The 16,327-nt window shown below is 36.8% G+C and overlaps 1 protein-coding gene across 2 annotated transcripts in view; it reads left to right on the top strand.

Moving 5' to 3' along the window:
• The window catches only part of LOC126475084 (ABC transporter G family member 23), a 380,919-nt gene that overhangs the window by 321,028 nt on the left and 43,564 nt on the right, over positions 1-16,327 (top strand). For both annotated transcript variants that reach the window (XM_050102651.1, XM_050102650.1), the window contains 2 exons: positions 7,677-7,854; positions 13,583-13,698. In XM_050102651.1, coding sequence (XP_049958608.1) covers positions 7,677-7,854; positions 13,583-13,698 — 294 coding nt within the window. The remainder of the gene's footprint in view (positions 1-7,676; positions 7,855-13,582; positions 13,699-16,327) is intronic.

The following is a 16,327-nucleotide window of genomic DNA, read 5'->3' as shown; positions in this document are numbered from 1 at the left end:
ATCTTCTGCTGCCCATGTTTGTCTCTTTAGGTCAACATCTCTGAATGATGGTTACATCTAATGCTTTGAAAAGTCCCCTTTTTACTAACCTTCCCCTTTAAATTTTACAAAGTGATCATAGGTACCAAAAGGTATGTATTTCCTTTTTTGTATCATCCAGGTGAATAGTTTCTTCTTGTTATGTAATTTTCCTGGTTTTCTGTTATCCTACAGTCTCTGATCAACCTCTCTCCCCCCTCCCTCCCCCCTCCCTCCCTCCCCTTTTCCCTATACCCACTCCTACATTTCCTTCTCGTCCCTCCCCCCTCCTCCCGACTGCCAGATACTGCACTTGAAATGGAATGAGTAGTGCTGTGAACTGGAGGAGGATGAGGTATGAGGGAACGGTAAAGAAGCACAGGGCAGAGAGATGAAGGGGGTTCAGGGTAGGGAAAGAGGAACATTGAAACAAGTATGGTTCCTACAGAAACAAACAAAGACTCTAGGAAGTCTACATACAAGATTACTAAAGAACATTGTGTGAGCTGAGAATAGTACTAACAAGAGGAGGGAGCTGGATTGTGGATCCGTATCTGATAATGAAGTGGGCAAGATTAATTTACCATCCATTGAGATGGCATCAGTTTTTGCAGTAGCAGGACAATAGAGTGCATACTGTCCCAGGCTAGTATGTATGGTGGTGTGGGTTAGGCCCCAGGCCAGAGTGAATTTTGTTTCCCTTCTCGTTTTTCTTTATTCTTTCTCTGTTTTTTCTTTTGATGACAGCTGATAACTGCTTTCATTATCTTTATTATAAAACAGTGGACAAAAAGATAAAATAAATTGATTTCATATGTAGTATGCTGTAGACACATACGAATTTAACAGTTTTTAGGGGAATAGTCTTCATAGAACACTGGTAACGTAAACTGTTCTTGAACTAGGCATACTGAATAAAAGCAAATTGCAAACTGCTTCCTGCAGCTTAATCAACTAATCAATATTCTGAAAAGGAAAGTTGCCACTCACCATATAGCAGAGATGCTGAGTCGCAGATAGGCACAACAAAAAGACTGTCACAATACAAGCTTTTGGCCAACAAATCCTTCGTAGAAAATAGAAGACACACACACACACACACACACACACACACACACACACACACACACACACACACACACCTACACACACACACACACACACACACACACACACACACACACACACACACCAATACCATTGCAAACTCAACTCGCACACACATGACTGCAGTCTCTAGCCAAGAAACAAGTGGACCACACTGTTGCTGAGCACACTGCCCAACACGACATCCTTCATTTCAGTGACTGCTTCACAGCCTGACCCACATGGATGATTCCCATCAACACCAGCTTTAGTGAATCGTGCGGGTGGGAACTCTCCCTGTAACATATCCTATGTTCCTGTAACCCTCCTGGCCTCAAACTTCGTTAGTCATTTTTCTTGCCCATCCAACCCTTTCCTGTTCCCATTCCAGTACTACACAGCCCTCATTCCACCAATACACCCAGTCTTTTTTACTTCTCTCCTTTTCCGCTCCCCCCCTCCCCCCTCCCCCCCCCCCCCCCAAACACACACACACCTCTCCCCTGCCCTCTGTCTAATCTCCCGACTGCACCTAGCTGTCCTACCCTCTCTCTAATCTCCAGACTGCATCTAGCTGTCCTACCCTCTCTCTATCTCGTCCTTGCACGCTCCCCAGCAGCACTTCACTGTCCCCAACCCCTACTGTGCTATACCTCCCCCTCCCTGCCACAGCCTCCTCCTTACCCCCACCCAGCTGCTACTCCCATCATGCACTACTGCTGTTGCTTGCTCTGTCACTAGCGTCAGTTCAGCTGCCAGAGACTGCACTCGTGTGTGTGTGTGTGTGTGTGTGTGTGTGTGTGTGTGTGTGTGTGTGTGTCATCTATCTTCAACAAAAGCCTTGTTGGCCAAAAGCTTATATTGTGACAGTTTTTTTGGTTTCCCTTTCTGCGACTCTGCATCTCCGTTATATGGTGAGTGTCAACTTTCCTTTTCATAATATTGTTACATTCCACCCTGTATTTTCCATTGTTTGATTTACTTAACTTACCTATTGTCATGTTCCTTTGGTGGTTGATATACATCGGCTTTTTCATAATAACTATTAATTTTCAATAGTCCTGCCTGTGGTTCATTTGTTCTTGCATACCAGACAATATTTGGCATTTCTAACTACTGAATGAAGAAACTGACACATTTCTTGTATCAACTTTTGAATGTATTAATGAAATTGATAAATTAAACTGAAATTTTATTGAAATTACAATTACAAGTAAAACTGGCTTTAACATGAGCAATGCCATGTCATGAAGTACATATTCTGATCATAAGTTTACAAAATGCTCTTGTGGTGTTATGTGAAATTACTCTGAACTTAAACTATTAACAATGATTCTAACTGATATGTAAATTACTACCAAATTCCAGTAAGTTGCATGATGTTAATATAATTTTGAAACTTCTACATAACATGTTTTCTGAAGGACTTTTGCTGTAGAAATCTGTTATGCTTCAGTACTGGAAATGTTTACATGTGGACAATAGCAAGGATATTTCATAATCGGATAATTACAGATCATGCTGACTGTGAGATTTAAAACTGAGATTTGAAACAAATTACAGTTTAAATAGCAAATAATACATGAATAATCAAAGTTAACTGGTATTCAAAAAGGAGTAAGTACCATACACAAAATTTGTATCATAATCTGCAACTGATGTTGTAGTGTATGAATCTGTATCTGTCACTTTACGACCTTACCGCAGTGACATTTATTTTTCAATAAATTTCAGGGCAAACTTGTTTCAGTGTCATTCCAAAATACTTGTTTTAATCTGTTGATTTGGGAACCATAAACAAAAGTCTAAACAAAATGCTGTAGTATTCTTCCTTACCTTTAGTCATAAACGTCTTGTCATTATGAAGGAGGTAAAAATAACAAAATAATAATATTATATGACTTGTGTCAAACCTTAAGCTGTTGACACCAGACATTTTCAGTTGTTTCAACTCTGTGGAAACCAATACCATTTCCATGGATGGTATATGTAATACGTTCACTTTCTGCGGGTGAAATCTCTTGAAGGAAGGCCAAAATAATGAGCAGCTTCAGGGTGAGTTACCTTAGATTACATGACCATGCATACAGTTCTTTGATTCCTATCCATGACTCCATGCTCTCCGTTTGTAAGAGAAAGAAATGGACGGATATGGTGACATCAGAAAACTGAAAATAACCTAAGTGGCAGAGAGGTCCATGAGCTAGTCAAGATAGGAAAGGAGCTGAGAAAGTGTACAGGAATAAATATGTATAGATGAAAAGACAGAAGGAACTGTACAGAAATAAATATGTATTTCCCTTGCCACATTGACTGACGCTGAGTAATTGCAAATGGTCTAAACAGGGTTTTGACAAGCTGCCCTATTTTTTCTGAAGTAAGAATTATGTTTTGAAAACCTTTTCTTTTTTGTAGTACATAATAAAAATTAGATTGCACTGTACAGTAACCAAAAAATTCTTTGTTATCACAACTAGAAATATATCTTGAAATATTAGTTTGTGTAAATTCTGGACATCATATAAGTGATCCACCAACAACAAAAGATTTTCTGGAAAAGTCCTAAGTACAGCTGTTCTGTAAAACTCATTAGCTCTGTTACTTCTGGAGAAAGATAACAGAAGTATGGCAATACAGCAGCCCAATTGTTAATTGTCAATTTATGACAGTTACATATCACCTTAGAAATTCAAACAATATATGTACATAATTTAAAAATTTACAGACATCTTATGTATGCAATGTATCATATCTTCTGCAATGTGTAAGAAGTCCAAGGGGTTTCCAGTGTAGGAATTTTGAGTGCACTCTTTTAACAATGTGTCTGATAGTCTGTCTTGGAGTGTCACAGATGTACCCTGCAGTTGTAGTCTTTCCCCATCTGTATAGGGGGTCACCTCAGAACAGTCCAATAAATTTTATCTCTGCACCAAATGAAAAACTTGAAATTAGAGCTTTTTAGGGTCAATGTTTGTTATAATTGTCAAAGAATGAAGGGAAGAAACTGGCAGGTGCAGAGACCGCAGCTCATTAGCATATAAAAGCAATATATCTTACATTCCTGCAACCCTCCCCTCTTTCCCATACTGGCCTCATCCTTCACTAGTCCCTGTCTTTTACTCCCTACCCCCTTCTCTGCTCCAGCTACAACACCACAAAGCCTTCTGTTTCACTACTGCACTCACTACTCTTTTTCCCCTCCTCTATTTCTCTCCTTTTCCACTCCCCTACCCCCACAAACTTCCCAACTGCACCTAGCAGCCCTATTCAGCCCTCAACATATCCTTGCTTTCTCCCACAAGCAGCACTGCAACCTCCCCCATCCTTGCCATGCTGTCCCTAGTTTCCTCCTTATCCCTACCACCCACAGATTGTTTCTCCCATCAGGCCTCAGTGGCCAGACACAGTGGTGATATGTGTGTGTGTGTGTGTGTGTGTGTGTGTGTGTGTGTGTGTGTGTGTGTGTGTGTCCTACTTTAGAAGAAGGCCTTTGGTTGAAATCTCAAATGTATAGCAGTCTTTATGTTTTGCCTGTCTGTGACTCAACATCTCCTCTATATGGTGAGTAGCAATCTATCCTTTTCACAATATTGTCGTTAAAGCAGGCGTACTTTTGGAGTTTAGTAAAAACTGAATAAAACATATTATTACAATTCATTTTAACTTGCATATCAAAGATTCTAGGGCTAAGATTTCAGACCGTCATCACAGAAAATTGATAATTACAATAGATATGCTTCTTCATGTAATAACTCTAAATGTACTAAAATTACAGATTCTGTTGTGAGCTCCTTTACTGCGAATTATTATGGCAGTGCGTTGAATTACTTTCAGCAATAATCTGTGATGTACTGTCCATCCAAAAAGTTTTGAGAAAGCTTTATTCCTAGAGTATAAGCAGTGTCATTGCAGTGACTACAGACTAATTCACATGGTTTTAAGAACTTTCTGTGTGTTGCACTCAAGTGAGGAAGACTATGTAGAACATCTGAAGCATTAAAAAACCACCATCTTAACTGTTCTTTATTTTTTATCACTCCTGCCTCCAAACGTTTTGGACTGATGGGGTATGTAAATATGAAGATTTTTATCTATTGTTAATGTAATTTTAATTTCTAATTTTTGTGTGTTGTTGTCTGACTTCACATACATTTTGGTAAGTTTTCTTATATGTAAATTATTTATCAGGCAGGTGATGAAACTGTCTGACTAACTATGGACAGATCACTACTCAGGAAAGAACAGAGGTGCTGAGCAGTAGATGTGTGTGTGTGTGTGTGTGTGTGTGTGTGTGTGTGTGTGTGCGTGTGTGCATTAGCTACATGATCAGAAGCTAAGCTACTTTCTTTTTTATGTGACTATTTCTACTCATCACCACTACTATTTTGTGAGAAATGATCTATCCTCATATATAAGGGCAGTCAAATAAAATGAAGACAGATGGAAAAAGTATGTGAACTACTTATTATTCCAAAAGTAAACATGATAGGTGTTAAGGGGCACCGGAAAGGCTCAAAATCATGAAAAGTTCAATTTTTACTTTTTTGCGTTTTCTGAATCTGCAGGCTATTACCTTTTAATAGATATATAATTTATTCAATTCCGAAGACTACAACCATTTTTAAATTTTTTTTGAAATGTGTCCTACATGGGCGTGACCCACTGTGGCGCTGTTAAACTGCTGTCAAATGGTGTTATTATTAACGTCCGTGTTCATCAGGTACATTTTAGTGATGTGAGATAAAGTATGTGTTGTGGCTAACCTGTGATGGTTCAATATATATCGCTGGTGTGATTGTCGATTGTTTCATGTTTATTTACTCTGTCGTTATCTCGAAAATATTCGTAATTAATTCTGTTTCTTTAGTCTCTGTTTTGTTGAAGTATAATAATGAGTAAAAGTAAAGTTATTAGAAATCCTCTGAAGGCTTTTAAGAAAAGGAGAAATGTTGGAAAGCCAAAGGTATGTGTTATTACTGTAAACAATAAAGACGATAACCAAGTGAGTGAACCTAACCTCTCAAGTACACCTGCCCATAGCAGTCAAAGTGGGAAAGAAAATACTTCACAGAAGAAGCTTGGTTCAACGAGTGAAAACTATGAATGTTTTATGGGCGAATCGGATGTGAATGAAATATTTGATATGTCGGTTCTCAAAGGAATTTTTTCAAACTGTGTAAGATGTATTCATTGTAGTGAAGTTGGTCTGGAACTCTCCATAATAAAGCACGCAGGACTTGCTAGTGAAATACAACTGAAATGTGATAAGTGTTCATACATGACCACATTTTGGAACAGTGTTGCAGTAACTGCAACTGAAGAAAATGGTAGCAAAATCTATGAACACAACAACGAGCGATGCTTGCTTTAGACAAGGAACGCCTTCGGGCTGCAGACAGGGCTGTAAAGAGTCTAGAAATAAAAGCAAGAGTAAACAGGAGGAGGAACAAGAGGAAGCTGGAGGAGGAGTTTGCAGAGGATGAAGATAATCCATCCTATGGACCTGGAATGCACTAAAAAGTTAATCCAATCTTTGTCGCTCGATTCCCAAAACTTTTATTTTCTCATACTAATTACATGTTTTCTAAGGATCTTCCAAACATATTTGTTTCAAACTTTCAGTAAATGTTACACAGTACCTTCTGCATAATTTAACACAGCCTTTTTCCAAAAAACTGTATATTTTTGAATATATAAATAAAAAATTGCAAAAAAATGTTGTGAATTTTCATTACAATTGAAAAAAAAATCATCTTTAATAACTGAACTAAAATTTTGTAAAATCCCTGTGTTAAGTTGTAGCCCATATTCCAATAAATAATCTGTAAAAAGTTCAACTTCCTACCTCAAATACTTTGTGAGGAAAGATGTAATTTATAAGCGTTATTTTAACATTGCAAGTATAGGGCGTTCCGGAGCCCCTTAATACATTTATCACACCAAGAGACATAATGGCCAATGCCTTCATGAAAACATGTTTGTGGTTTCCTTTGTGGTTGCCTACAGAACCATGATTATGCACAGCTGTGCACCTTTTTGACTGAAGCAAATTGACAGCCACAAATGTCTTTCTTCAGGGCTACAAAAATATAGAAACTGCATGGGAAGAGATTGGGACTGTATGGAAGATGTGTAAGGGCTTCCCAGTGAAACTTCTGCAGCATACTCAAAACAACATTGGCAATAAATGGGCAACCTGGGAGGCCTCACACATCCTCTGTAAGTTCCCGATCTTTACCCAAGTGATTTTCATCTTTTTGGAGTCCTGAAGAAAGGCATTAGGAGCCACTGATTTGCTTTGGGCAAAGAAGTGCTCATCTGGGAACAATCATGGCTCCATGGGCAGCCACAAACATTTTTTCATTAAGGCTTTGATCATTGTTTTTCACAGTGGGATAATTGTATGAATAGTTAGGGTGATTACTTTAGAAATAATGAACAGCATACTTGCTATTTTTCCATCTGTCTCATTTTCATTTTACTGGCCCTTCCATAAGTTATATGTTTTCCTGATTTTTCCATGAACATTAGTTAACTTTCTGCAACATTAAATGAATGAACAATATTTCCAGGATCCCTATGAAGATTATGATGCTGGACTTTATGCTGTTCAGAATGGACATGCATGGGGACTTCTTGAGTTTGCTTCTAATTTCTCTCATAGCCTCGTTAAAAGGATTAATGAAAATCGGGAGGCTGAATGGTATGAATTAGAAGGCAGTGATGTAAATGTATGGATGGATATGTCAGGTGAGTTTTAATTATTCTTGTATTTCCTTTATTTCTGATCAAAATGATCATAATAGGCAAATGCGAATGTTACAAACAATGGATCAGAATAAACAAGAAAATATGTGTTTGTTAAATCTTATTCTTAACATACCAAAATTTGCTAATGTATTATCATTATCTGTCTTGTTTCTGCATGCAGATAATATCAACTTTTGCAAGATTTTTGTTCCACTGTTGTTGCATCTTTTTCACTGAGCTCTCTGATCTTCTTTTGTTGATTTCACTCACTCTTTTTTCTCCTTGTTTGTGTTCTGCTGTCATCATGTCATTAGATGCTTTCTTCTACAATTTCCTGTGATAATATGCTTTTGTCACTAATGTAATTGTGTTCATTTGTACTTCAGTATTTTTAATTTGTTGCATGTTAGTTCTATATGTTTGTGAAAAGAGCTTTTGACAGTTTCTGAAATGATCAGATTTTTTTAGATTTGTATTTTTACCTTTCTCAAATAATAATTTATTCTATCTGAAAAGAATCGTCCCAGTTTATAGTTTAATATCAACTACAGAAGAATTTTCACTGACCTAAGCTCACAAAATGATGATTACTGGTATGAAGACACACAGATTTCAGTACAGTCAAGCTGATTAACATGAGAAATTTTTATTGTCTTGCATAGAACTGGTGATTATGAATACTGACAGCAAAAATGAAAAGGGATAATTGGATGGAAAAGTAGAAAAACTGAGAACTCAAATAAACAATTTGTTGGAGAAAATAGTTTTTGTTGAGCAAGAAGTCACTACGAAGATTAATGAGTAATATGAATGATCCTACTGCTTGGATCAGTTAATTATTGAGTCATTGCATTCAAAGAAAGCTTATAAAGGAAATACAATAAGTGGAAGGAAGTTGAAAAATATTTTGCTGTATGTTCTTAGGTGAATTTATTCATAATTGTCATTTCAGTGACTAGTAGCAAAACAAAACTTACACTGCAGTAACAAGAATTCATTATAAGTAGAAGCATTCATGACTGAGCAGCACAGCAGAAATATATACTGTGTAAAATAACTATATCATTGTGCCCTGCAGTGTAAATTATTATGAAACTTCCTGACAGATTAAAAACTGTGTAACAGACCAGGTTTCAAATCAATACTCTTGTCTTCCATGTGCAATGTTCTTACCAATTACATTCTTGAGGCACAATGCACAATCTACAATCACTGCTTCAACTACAGTACCTCTGTCCCAGTTTCCAAACTTTTACTTTCCTTATTCAAACTTTCTGAAAGTATGAAACAAGTAGCATTGACACTGTAAATGTAGGTTGTGAGTTGAGCCTCAATAGTTCAGTTGGTAAGAGCATTACCCAGAAAAGACAAGAATCTGAGTTTGAGTCATGATCTGAAACACAATTATAATCTAACAAAAAGCTTGAGATGCCAGTAGTTTAAGCAGGACAGAATTGGATATCCACATGTTCTTTCTTCGATGCACAAAATGAGTAAATAAATAAATAAATAAAAATTGAAAGCCAACATATATGTGGAAAGTAATATGTATAGAAATCGTATGAATCATGTACTGAAATGAGTATTGGGACAGATATGAATATGTACTGTCAAGTAAAAAGTGAGATACTAAGTGTGTATGGAAAGCACTTTCAATTCGTAAGACAAGTAAAACGAGTCATTAATAACAGGAATTTTATAAAGGTATTTAGAGAAATAGTTGCCGTATTTTCTAAAATAATCAGTAGGCTTTACAGCACTCAATGCCCACTAGTTCACAAGGTTGCATGTGCTCTTCATAAAAATATTTGTAATGGCACATAATGATCTTCCTTTGCCTTCTCATTTTCATTCTTATCAGTCAGTGTCTGATCCCAAAAGTTTTATTGCAAAGGGCAAAACAATTTGAAATTGGCTCTACCAATTCTGGTGTGTGGCTTATGTTTCAGCACCTAAAATTTATTGTCACACAGTGTACTCTTCATGTATACAGCCACATTAGGCCATGTATTCTCATAGAGCAGCCATACCCAAAACGAGAAGAGGTATCCACAGTAGTGTGATCCCATATTCTGATCCCATAACTGCCTTCAATTGCTTTACCAACATGTTACTGTAGTGAGCTATAGGCACAATTAGGCCCTTCTCCTGCAAGTGCACCAATATAGGGCCATAAAGGTCCTAAAGATCACCAGCATGACTTTACTAGTTGATCCCCAGATGATAAATTTTTTTCCCAAACTTCCATTATATTCATTGTTTCTTATTCTGTTGTGCTTAATGGGACCTCCAGGATTCATCGTCTGACACAATCTGATCAAGGAAAGTATCTACTTCATGCACGTAATGATCAAATTACTCCTGGGACCTTGTCTACTCTTCACACCTGTGATTATCAGGCAGCTTCTTTGGTACCCAACAGTTACACATTTTCATGTAGCTAAGATTGCCATGAATGATACTGTATGCAGATCTGCAACTAAGGTGGAATTACTTAGCAATTTCACAAGAGTCACATTTACCCAGATCCACAGTTATTGATAAACATGGGAGATGTCCCCATTACAGTAGATACTGCTTGCACTGCCTGTAATCAAGCTGTCATTAGCACCTTATAGTCCTGTGTGGTTCGTGTTAGAAGTTATAGTTCAAAAATTTTCAAAGTCCGATTTGCGCATGTACCAGGTCCCAAGTTGTCGCCACTTTTTTATAATAGGCAATATACTCTCACAACAATTGAGTGTATATACAACAAGAGACATGTACATGATATTACTAGGAACAGTGCAAACTATCTGAAGTCCATTTCTCCAATCGAAATTCCATTCAGGTTATATCAGTTTTCCATATGTCACAGAATCCAGCAGAATAACACTGTAGCCAATACGATAACATTCGTAGTATGCTCTCCACAGATAAATTCTAGCATATGATTCCACCTGTCAGATTTGACCAGTGACATCATATTAGACCGAAAGATTCAACAGGCACAAGATTTCAAAATGGAGAGCAATACCTGCAAATGATTCCAAGGTGCTGAAATGTAACCATGAATTATAGAAACATGGGACTTCTTAAAAATAAATATACTAACTTACCTTCATTGGAAAATGTGATTCTGGGTGGGGAAAAATTAGTGTAATGACCTCAGAATTGCAGTAAAAGTAAAATATAGGAACTGCAACAGAGACAGTAACAAGATACAGCTATAAATCATGAAAATAACAAAATATAGAATCAACAAGTAGAATTGAGCAATATAGATCAAGCAGAGAGTACAAAAGCAAAAAAAATAAAGCCTAAAAGAAATAGCCCTAAAAGCATAACAAAATCATGAAAACTAGAAAACGGAATTGGCAACTAGAATTGAGCTATATAGTGCAAGTACATACAGCGATACCAAAATAGTAAATCCCAAAAGAAATTGCACTATACACCTAATAAAAAATCAGGAAAAATAGTGAAACGGGATCAAAAATTAGAATTAAACCGTATAGTTTAAGTATGCTCAGTGATACCAAGAACTTAAATCCTAAAAGAAATTGCACTACGCGCCTAATGAAAAATCCCAAAAACTGAAAAAAAACCAGTACTGAAAAAATAAGTTCAAGTGTATACAGGTAACACAATGAAAACACCAACAAAAAAAATCAAGTAGTTGGTTGGAGACACAACACTGTTGTTACAGGTAGTCTGCAAAAACAGTTCATAGTTGCTGGCCGCTGATGAATTGTGTATATGATTCGGGTTAACCCCCTCAGCATCAGTTAAGGCCTGAAGTTGGTGCACTGAAGCATCAAAACTAGTAGCCATTTAATAAATAACATCATAAGGATGGTTATAGGTGTTACATTTTATTACCTTATATTATGCTCTTCACCATACTTTTCTTCCCAAAACAAGATTCATCTTCTTCCAGTATGACCCCCAGTCAGTTGCAATTGCAACCTATATCCTCAATTATTTTATTGATGTGTTCCTATCTCTGTCTTCCTCTACAGTTTTTACCCTTTACAGCTTCCCCTAGTACTGTGTGGTTATTCCCTGATGTCTTAACAGATGTTGTATCACCCTGTCCCTTATTCTTGTCAGTGTTTTCTCTATATTCCTTTCCTCAGTGATTCTACAGAGAAACTCCTCAGTCCTTATGTTATCAGTCCACCTAATTTTCAACTTTCTTCTGTAGCACCACATCTCAAATGCTTTGATTCTCTTCTTTTCCAGTTTTCCCACAGTTCATGTTTCACTTCTACACAGTGCTGTGCCCCAGAAATATCCTTTTTGCCAGTCTAGTCTGTTTTTTATGTCTTCCTTGCTGCACTGAACACAGGTTATTTGCTTCGTAGGTAGCAGAATTCCTTAATTTTGTCTTTCTTGTGACCTCCAATTCTGATGTTAAGTTTCTCACTGCTTTCATTTCTGCTACTTCTCATTACTTCTGTCATTCTTCAGTTTACTCTCAGTCCATATACTGTACTCATTAGACTGTTCACCCCATTCAACAGATCCTGTAATTCTTCTTCACTTTCGATGACAACAGGAGTGTCACCAGCAAATCTTATCATTGATATCCTTTCACCCTGAATTTTAATCCCACTCATGAACCTTTCTTTTGAATCCAGCATTGCTTCTTCAATGTATAGATGAAACATCCCTGTCTCATGCCTTTTTTAAACCAAGCACTTTGTTCTTCATTTTACAGTCTTATTGTTCCCCCTGGTTCTTGTAATACTGAATATTACCTGTGATCTCTGTAGTATACCCCTTCTTTTCTCAGAATTTCAAACATCTTGCTCCAATTTACATTGTTGAACACTTTCTCCAGGTAGACAAATCCTATGAATGTGTCTTGATTTTTCTTCAGTCTTGCTTCCATTATCAGTTGCAACATCATAACTGCCTCTTTGGTGTTTTTACCTTTCCTAAAGCCAAACTGATCATCATGTAACTGATCCTTAATTTTCTTTTCCATTCTTCTGTATATTATTCTTGTCAGGAACTTGGATGCGTGAGCTGTTAAGCTGATTGTGCAATAATTCTCATACTTTTCAGCTCTTGCTGTCTTCAGAAGGGGTGGATGGTATTTATCTGAGAGTGTGATGGTGTATTGTCACTCTCATACATTCTACACACCTATGTGAACAATTGTTTTGTTGCCACATTCCTCCCATAGTTTTAAAAGTTCTGGTGGACTGTTATCTATATCTTCTGTCTTATTTTATCTTAAGTCATCCAAAGCTCTTTTACATCAAGTCCTCCCTCTCATAGAGGCCTTCAAAATATACTCTTTCCACTTATCCGCTTTTGCCTCTGCATTTAACTGTGGAATTCAAAAACTATTGTTAGCTGATGACACAAGCATACTTGTAAAGCTTCCAAACTGAACTAAATCACACACAGCCCACATAGTAACTGACCAGGTGTATGACTAGTTTATAGCAAATTGGTTCATGTATACCTGTTAAAGTGAAGCAGCATCTTCATTGACATAATGAGATTAAAAATATCCTATTCCAGATTATTTCACTGTAGAACAATCTGATGGGAATAGACTTCATGTCATAAGGCAACAAAGTTATCCACTAGACAAAAAATTTGTTGTGTGTGTGTGTGTGTGTGTGTGTGTGTGAGAGAGAGAGAGAGAGAGAGAGAGAGAGAGAGTCAGTAAATAAGGAAACTAAGGTAGTGAGTTTGTGTAATTGTTAACTAATAAAGAGTTTTTTGACAGATCAGCAAATTGGTAATATGCTTAGGAGGGATATGGTATACTCCTTAATGGATTTTTCACAAGATATACTTTCTGCCTGTGACTATAATCCACATCTTGCGCAAACACCATTGAAGGTAAGTGTGAATCCAGCCTTCAAATTAATAACAAACATGGATTAAGTTCTGAAGGTTTAATACAATGTTATCAGTTTGAATCCTACATTCTTCACCAGTTGAACCTAGTAATCTACTTAGTAGTTAACAGCAAAAGAGAAAAAAAATTCTTTTTATCATTAAATACTCCTAACAAACTGCTTCACCAAACAATGGAAAGTTTGGTTTGGAAAAAAAGTGGGGGGGGGGGGAGATAGATTGTTACTCACCATAAAGATGACATGTTGAGTTGCAGACAGGTATGACGACAAGATTGTTACCCACTTAGCTTTTGGACAAAGCCTTCTTCAGAAAAGAAAGGAATACAGTCACACATACGAGGGCTATCCACAAAGTACATTACGTTTTGGAATTAAAAATAAATAAAGAATTGGAATTTTTTTTTATTATATACAGATGAAAGCCACACTTAAATACTACTTTTCTACATAGTTGCCATTTAAATTAAGGCACTTATCATAGCGATGGACGAGCTTGGAAATTCCTTCGTCGTAAAATTCGGCCGCCTGCACCTTCAACCAAGTGGTTAACTCTTTTGGGACAGAAAAGGTGTGATTTTTGTAGATTTCCTGGAAAAGGGCACTACAATAAACTCTCAAAGGTATTGCCAAACTCTGCACAACCTCAGAAGAGCAATACAAAACAAGCGCAGGGGAAAGTTGGGCTCAAAGCTCTTGCTGATTCACGACAACGCCCGGGCCCACACGGCAAATGCTACTCGTAAAGTTCTCGAATCTTTTAAGTGGGAGTTGTTTCCTCATCCACCGTACAGTCCCGACCTGGTACTGAGTGACTTCCACTTATTCCCAGCAATGAAGAAGTGGTTGGCTATGCAGCGTTTTGATGACGACGCACAGGTAACCACGAGAGGTAACCACATGGTTTAAGGTGCAGGCGGCCGAATTTTACGATGAAGGAATTTCCAAGCTCGTCCATTGCTACGATAAGTGCCTTAATTTAAATGGCAACTATGTAGAAAAGTAGTATTTAAGTGTGGCTTTCATCTGTATATAATAAAAAAAAATTCCAATACTTTATTTATTTTTAATTCCAAAACGTAATGTACTTTGTGGATAGCCCTCGTATTTACACAAGCAGGCACACCTCAAGCACACATGACAAGTATCTTCAGCTGCATTAACTGGACTGCTAGCTAAGGTGGCCGGAGGTAGTAGTCATATGTATGTGAGGTGTACCTGCTTGTGTGAATGCATGTTTGTGACTTCCCTTCTTTCATGAAGAAGGCTTTGGCTGAAAGATAAGTGTGTAACAGTCATGTCATTATGCCTGTCTGCAACCCAACATGACATTTTCACAGTGAGTAGCAGTCTATCCTCTTTCAAGCTGATTCACTAGCTATACAAAAACAGAACACTGAATGATGAAAGACTGCAATACTTTTATTCATTCTTCTATGCTTATTTTCTTTTTTAAAAAAGAATTTGAAACAGATGAGGAGTGTCTCTGTGGGTATTTGATACTTATACATTTTTATTATAATCATGAGAAAACATCATGTGTGTCATGGAGAAGACAGCATATCATGCAAACTGAGGAACACTGTATCTTGATAAATGAAGAACAACAGCTGTTAAATGTTCCTTTATTGAAATGAGCAGTTTCGCAGTTTATAACTGCATCCTCAGGTATTAATTTGAATTGGAGAAAAGGGGGGGGGGAGATGTAAAATAAAATAACAATATTGTTATACCTCAAGTTAAGAAAGGATGTAATAAATAATGAGTAGAAATACTCACAGTCTATTCATATCAAATGCAGATTGGACTTAAATGGACAACCTGACATTCTGAATCAAATTAAAAGAAAACCTCTGTCAAAAGAATTGTTGGCAGGTAATAAAATCAGCAGAGTGATAGAGTTGACTGCCCCAGACAGCAAGGCATCCTACAATAAAAATTTAAAGATAACTGATACCGTAGGGTCTAAAACTCAAAATTTGAAAATGTGGAATTAAAATGAAGGTAATTAATAAAAAAGTAATATACTAAATAAACTCACAATTGGTAGAGCAACTTGTGTGGCAGCAGCATAACTGGTGCATAGGCAGAAAAACAGATCAGATAAAAACCACAATAAAATAGGAAAATTAAAATAAAAATGGAGCATTAATAGCCAATAAAGGCAAGTTGGGGTGGAAGGAGAGATAGAGGAACAGACTAAGCAAAAGACACTGAAAAACAGAAGAGCGATATTAAGAAACTTTCCAGAATGTGAAAGTCAGTAGAATATCAGAGTAAAGAAAGAGCAAATATTGTAGAAATGGGTGCACAGAAAACATAATAACTGAAGGAAGAGTTGAAGAAAAAGCAAAATATTAGTCAATACTATCTGTCTGAAGAAAAATATTTTTGTATGCAGAAACAATACAGAAGTAGAACAATGGGTAATTACAAAGCAGTGTCACTCATAAATATTACTTTTTTTTTGCAGTGTTTTCCATATATTTAGTTGGTATAGAGTACAGACCATTTTGTTTCATACAATACCACATTAACAACTTATAATTTTAATTTCAGAAATGGATAGTCTACTCTGCATAAAAATCTGTGGTTAAATTCACCAATAAAGT

This window comes from Schistocerca serialis, chromosome 4 (assembly GCF_023864345.2).
Source record: "Schistocerca serialis cubense isolate TAMUIC-IGC-003099 chromosome 4, iqSchSeri2.2, whole genome shotgun sequence".
Lineage (NCBI taxonomy): Eukaryota > Metazoa > Arthropoda > Insecta > Orthoptera > Acrididae > Schistocerca > Schistocerca serialis.
The sequence above is the reverse complement of the archived record's forward strand: the minus strand, read 5'-3'. Positions and strand labels throughout refer to the sequence as shown.